Source organism: Calliphora vicina, chromosome 3 (assembly GCF_958450345.1).
Source record: "Calliphora vicina chromosome 3, idCalVici1.1, whole genome shotgun sequence".
NCBI lineage: Eukaryota > Metazoa > Arthropoda > Insecta > Diptera > Calliphoridae > Calliphora > Calliphora vicina.
The window spans coordinates 70,606,084-70,613,277 of NC_088782.1; the positions used below are offsets into that span (position 1 = coordinate 70,606,084).

General features: G+C 28.6%; 1 protein-coding gene across 1 annotated transcript; it reads right to left on the minus strand.

The window, feature by feature from the left end:
• Positions 1 to 1,874: 1,874 nt before the first annotated feature.
• On the minus strand, positions 1,875 to 6,588 carry Cpr78Cc (Cuticular protein 78Cc). The gene is made up of 2 exons (XM_065504683.1): positions 6,520 to 6,588; positions 1,875 to 2,723 (listed from the first exon to the last, which is right to left on the minus strand). The coding sequence occupies exons 1-2, from the start codon at positions 6,529 to 6,531 to the stop codon at positions 2,379 to 2,381; spliced, it is 357 nt and encodes a 118-aa protein (XP_065360755.1). The 5' UTR covers positions 6,532 to 6,588; the 3' UTR covers positions 1,875 to 2,378.
• Between the last annotated feature and the right edge of the window lie 606 nt (positions 6,589 to 7,194).

Here is a 7,194-nt window from a genome sequence, read left to right on the forward strand (position 1 = left end):
TAAAACGACTGCGAAGATTAAAAACCTGTTAAGCCTTACTTAAAGGTAATTTTATTGCGGAATTTCGGTTTTTTCAGTTTATTCAAGAAACTTATCCGTTTTTGAGTTACGCGAATATATGTATGTTGTGCAAAGTCCTCCATTTTCGAAATAACGGTATATCTCGAAAATACGAGCTAACATAAAAAAACAGTTAGCACAACTGAATTCAGAGTACCCGAATTAGATGACAGAAAAAAGTGTAAATTTCGTGCACAGTGTTATCTATCTAACGGACAATGTTCTATTTCTAGAGCTTTTAGCAGCTATGTTAATGTTAGCAGTTTTAACAGTTAATGTTGTTATACTTACAAACAATGTTAATAACAGCGTTTTATCAACATTGTTGATAAGTAGAAGTTTCGAGCACTGGAAATGTCTATAAACATGCTGAATGATTCAAGCAGCCGTTAAAGGCCGTTAATGCAACTTCGTAAAAATAATAATCGATAAAAAAAAGCTTTTATTCGATTAAAATTAAGCTCGAATAATTGACTACCCCACTAGTTACTTAGTCGTCCGGTAACTTATTTTAAATTCTAAAAAAATTTAACCTGAGAATTTTAATTGGAAGTATAGGTAAGTTGTACATTGGTGTTAACGAATACAAAATATTAATACATATTAAACGAAAATATCAAATTAAATCTCCTAAACCAGTCGAAACTATGTTGTACGGTATTCCATATAATGATTCTAAAATCATGAAATGTTACTATCTATAACACAACTTCTGCCATCTATTTTAATATGTATAAAATATTTCAAAAATTTTTATGACGAAAGCCTTAACGACGAAGTATAATTTTTTTGCAATGCCGAAACTAGTTCAACTCAAGAATTTCTGAAGAAAAAAATAAATAAATTAACAAACATTTATGCATAAAAATCAGGAAGAGAATAATGATTATGACAATTTAAATAAAATGGATATTAAAAACAATACAAAAGAAATTAATTAATATTAATAAGGGAAGGTTAATAGAGACGAAATAAACTTGAGAACAAAAATATATAGATCTTTTTTATGTGTTTATTTTGAATTAGAATTGAATTTGTGGGTGGTTTTATAAAATTATGATGCTATTGTTTACTTTATTTAAATTTCAGTAAATTAAATAAAATCTATATTGCCTAATTTTAGCAGAATTGTAATTATAATCTGGCATAATAAGATAAGTACGATCAAATGTAAGAGTGTAAGTAAAATTGTTAAATTGTATCTGAATTATTGTTTAAAATTTTAAATTGGTATAAATATGTTTTAGAAAACTCGTGAACTATTTGGAATATTCCTTAAATTTTCTGTAGCTTTTGAAGTAATTTTTTACTTTTAAATAACAAATCTCTTCAATCGATATAATTTCGAAAACTAAGGAAATGTGAATCAAGTTCATTATATTTAGCAAATATATCGGTCATTCAGAATTTACTTAAACTCTATTCATTACAAATTTGTGGTAGCTGTACTGTAAAATTTAATTATTATAGCAATTGTTATAAACTTTGATTTATTTTTTGTTAAATGCCACTGACTTTAGTTTAAAATCTTACCCCGATGTTTAAAAACGATTATTAAAATTGTCAACAGTAATTATCTTTGGATAAAGTGCTTAATAAATCATTATTAAGTTTAATAATCGTTTTTGAATATGTTTGTTATTGTTTGAATTAAAATTGAGAATTTAATAGTACTGCCTTATCGATTAAGTTCAAACAAACAAAAGTCGATAAAGCAGTTATGGTTTTGCTTCTGATGTAAAACAGATTCTTAAATTCTTACCCACATATTCATAATAAATTTTTACTTTATATAACTAGGAAATAAAATTCAGTTTAATTATTTTTCTATTTCAAATATATTTGATCATGTATTCAATATTTCTTTCTTCTTCTTTATTCTGTTCTTGTCACTTTTTTTCATTTGTGAATAAAATAACGATAAAATTTTGTTTAACCTATAAATAATACAATAATAAAAACAAACTAATACTATGTAAAAAGAAAATCATTTACATAATTTTTTTTTTCTTATACAACCAAATATTAACATTTTTTCTTTGAGAATATGCAATAGTTTGGCCATTAAGTGGGCAAGTTGCAGCTGGAGTAGGTGTGGACAGTAGTAGGACTATAACAAACAAAAAAAAAAATCAATCAAAAATTTCTTAGCTCTAATATCGCAAACCAATTTCATATTGACTAGTTTTCTCTTTACTTCTTTCTGGTAACTAAGAAATATTCTACTTCCCAGCACCTAATCCAACTGCAACTTGCACATCCTGTCTTCTCGCTACAAATTCAACTAAAACGTTTTCCTTATTCCCTGGTCTTGTTGTCTATTTGTTGTCTTGTTGTGGATGGGCGGCAATGTATTCCAAAGACTTAAGAATAGCCTCTGGGATTGGAGGAGGTGTTGGCAAATGATCACCACTTGGCTGGAAACCATTTTCATCGGCGGTATAGGTAATGAAGATTTTTTCACCTTCAGGCGAGACGAATTCGTATGAACCAGCTACACCATTGGGATTACCGGCTTCTTGTTGTTGGATGCCATTGCTGGTTTCGAAAGCGTATGCGTAGTTGCCTTCAGCATCGGCGGGATCATTTTTTAAGCTCAAGACTTGAGCATCTTTGTCGATGTTGTCGGCGTAGGCAAAAGCCAATAGAGCGGTCAAGACGAACTGGAAATAAAGGAATTTAAAGATAAATAAATGATTTTCTATATTCGATTGTTTAAATTTTAGAGCTAGATTAGGCTTGTATTAGTAAAAATAGAGATGTTTCGTTTCTGAACGAACAGCTTAATGAAATACATGTTTAAGGAATTCGAATTACTATTTGACTGCTTTAAAAAATGTTCATATCTTATTTCTTATTTCTGGTGTAATTCAATTCAATATTATGGATATATTCTGGATTTTTCTATTGTTTGATAGTGATTTTGATTGAGGGGTAGATCACTATACAAATTGAATAAAAACATTTGCGTGGCCTACTTTCTTTCCACAAATATAAGATATATTTAATTCTCAAATTTCGCAATTATCCTAAGAACGCTCTTATCGAGAGATAACACCTTCTGGGATTTACTCCTGGACAGATATTTCGCTTTACTTGTCTGAGCCAGAGCTTCGAATTAATTAATTAATTCAATTTAAGCTTAATTCCAGAAATGTTAATTCAGAATTAAAAAAAAATCAACAAATCATGCCCTAAAGTCATTCTCAACATATTTTGTTCTTTAGTTTCATTCAAAAGCTATTATTTGAATAGATTTCGTTCATTAGTGAAAAAATATATAATGGAATTAACTCAATATAAAAATCATTTAACCTTTCATTGGTTAAATTTTTGTTAATTCAAATCTAATAAAAATTGAATGATAATATTTGTTCCTCATTCAGTTTTGTTAATGTTAAGCCATTTTTAATATATTTGAATTGAAGAAAAATTCAAACATACAATAGATTTATTAAGCAATTTTGTAATGGATTTGAATTAAAGAAAAAAATAATTATTTAATAAGGAATAATAGAGAATTAACTCCCAAAGAAATAAATTCACTACTTTTGAAATAACAATTCAATAAGAATTAATTGAATTATTTAATTAAATTAAGAATTAGCTTCTCAATGGCTAACTAACTCCGACTCAATCATTGGGAATACCAATGTCGGTTCCACAAAAGTTCGTCGAGCATCTCAATTGACCAAACAATCTGCAGACCTTTCGTTAGAATAGAGTCGGTCGTAGCCTGATATCCTGCATAATGTTAACATGTTTTGTCTGCCTATTTTGTTCTGAAATGTAATACGGGCCATGACAACTCCCGATCTTATCTCATACATCTCAGACATCACAACTATTCTGGCATAAGTTTCCGCCTGAATAATTGTAAGATATTTTCCCATATGAATGACCCTTTAAAAATTTGATCAACAAACAAATAATAGTTAAATATGTGGCATACAAACGTTTAAGAATTTAGAAATTCAAATCAAGTTGATTTAAATTTAAGAAACATTAAGAATCATGATGAGACTTTATTTCAAAATCAAGTTCTTGAAAAAGTTATTGAAAATGTTCCAAAAGAAAAAAATTATGAAAAACGTTTGTCAAGCTAGTTTTTAATGGCTATATCTAGATTTTAACAGCAGTTCGGAGTTATTTATAAAATATAATTAATAAAACCAGCCAAAAAACGAAACAATGGTATGTGAAAGTCCGGCGGAAAAATCTTGTTAGCAATCACATAAACTTTAAATTTTATCATAAACAAAAACTTGAACAAAAAGAAGTTAGAATGCAAAATAGAATGGAGTAAGATTGTTAATCTTGATTTTAATGGATTTAGTTATTTCAAATGTGCAGTTAAAAAGATCTGCTAAATATTTAGACACGCCTTTCGATTGGTATTTGAGAAACAAGTTGACAGCATAACCCAGCAAATTTGTATGCTTTTAATTTGATTCATTGTGTTTTTTTTATACTTCACAGAGTATGTTAAAGGCTTAACCACGAGTATTTTAAGTGTATTATTCTTTTGAGAGAATGTAAGAAGACTTAAGGCTTGAGTAGTAAAAGTATCGTATATTAAATAATCTGCCCAAAGTCATCCGAGTTTCCACAAACCCTTTCGTCTTTACTCCACATGAGGTAATCGTTTTAAATCGTCTGTCTGGTGAACAAGTCTACTCTCTGAACTCTGAACTTGAGCACATTTACCCCCATTTTCTCAATCTCTGGTTATTTTTTATCGTTACGATAAACTGACAGTTCTCATTCAAAAAAAATGTTAATTGGAGGTTTATCGTTACGAAAAAACGATAACCAGATATTGAGAAAATGGGGATTATTGTATTATTGTTCTCAGAAAATGTTAAAAATTTAACCACAGAATTTAAGCAGAACTACGGATATGATTTCTGATGTGAATATGAAATTGTTTACACAGATTCATTGTGTCAACCGAATTTGTTTTCAATCACATGATATGGTATATAAATAGATGTTTTTGATGCTAGTCAGTTGAACTAGAAAATTCGATCATTTGAGCTGAATCAATCCAGTGGCAACAAATTCGGCTATTGCAACAAGTCTTATTTCTGTGAGTAGTTTCTATATCAACCTGGTCTCTTAGAATGTTTGAAATAAGTAATTTTAATCAAATATTGATCCTTATAAGGTCAACTTTTTTATTGTATTGCAGTCAATTTAGAGCAGAGATGCCCAAAACTAAGAGAGCTCCACTGACAGAATAGTTTAGTAAACTAAATAAAATATATCAATATTTTTAAGGCTTTATTTGTTAACAATAACCAGGTCAACAATCTTAATCAAATTGTCTGCTACATATTATCATAGTTCATTAATTGAGAGTTCGATATTAATAATTTTCCGCAAATTTGTAAATATTTAAAATATTTTGTTTGTTTATTTTATACGTTGTTTTAAAATCATTTGAAATCTGTTCACAGAACTAAAATGAGGGAAAAAACCAGACAACACATCAATAATTTTTTAAAGTTAAAAATATATTAAACGATACAAATATCTTGTTCATTGATCATGAATAGAAAAATAGAAAACACACCGCTTAGCATGTGTGAATAAGAAAATAGAATAAGAATATGTGTGTGTGGTTAGCTTACACAATTGTGCTATGAAATGGGCATCAATGATTTAGAGAAAACTAAGTGGCAACCTTTTTTAGAGCAATGTACATAGCTCTTGTAAGCCACGACTTTCTGAATATTATCTGTGGTCTTCTTTTCGAACATCTTAAATGATATAATCGATGTAGTTATCGAAATCGTTACATACATTACTTTAGCTTCAAATGCAACTGACACCTAAGCGAAAAGGCGAAACAAATTTCACTCAATCAGTCCGATAGCAACATTTGCATACATTTTCGCATATTTTAAAGATAAAAACCATCCAACATTTGTACTTTGCTCTGAAGATGGTTGTAATGATTGGACTACTCTGAATACACAAACATGTATTTAACTGCAGCTGTCAGTCGCAGTTGCAGCTAAAGTATTGTATGTGTTTGGGCCTTCAGCACCACGTGTTTCACATTTATTAGGAATTCAATTCTATTATTGTTTTTTAATTTAAAACTTTTCTGTAATTCTTTCGCTCTTTAACTATTAAATAATTCATTAATAAATCATTCATTCATTCAAATTTATCTTTAGATCTTTCTGGTTTTTTTAAACACTTGCAAAAACTAGTTTAAAATTTTTCATAAAAAAAAATAATATTCAAGCGTTTTTTTCGAAAGTTGTCCTTGCTCTCAATTCAAATTAAACACTTTATAATTATTTGCATTTACACCATGATATATATTTATTTAAAATGTCCTTTTTTAAACTTTGCATTTTTATTTTTTAAATATTTCGTCTTTTTTCAAAAAAATTTAAAATATTTTTCTTTTTTCTTTTAATTTGTGTTATTCATTTTTTTACTCACAATTTTGAACATTTTGCTAAATTACACTGTGATAAACTGTTAATGATTTTGCTAAAAACCTTTGCTTTTATATCGGTTTAGCTTTGGAGAAGACTAAAATGAAAAAACATAAAATCTACTAACAAATTTATAGAAGATGAAAAATAAATTGTAGAAAGAAAAAACCACTCAGCAAAAAAACAACAACAACTGACATCTAAAAGACAATCAAACAACAAATAAAGCAGGCGGCACACACAGCCACACTTATTTACGAGTGGATCTTTTGTGGTTGTTGTGATTTGAAACACTCTCATACATACATTGCTGTTGTTATTGTTGTTGTTGTTTGTATTAGACACACAAATGTACAATTATAACTTTTAAGCCAAGTTAGTAATAATTTTAACACCAGCACCACCACCAACAACAGCAACAACTTTAACATCAAACACCAACGATAAATACAACAGCAACAATAACAACAACAATCCCATGAACAACGCCACTCATCAAAATTTATGTGAGACAAAAAATAGAAACAGCAGACATTTAATGCTGCTGATGCGCTAAACCATTGACCAAATTGCCAGCAACAACAACAACAAAAATATTTAAAATAAGTCTCTATTTTAGAATAACAACAACAGCAAACACACATTACAATATTATGATTTTAATCATAACAACTAAATC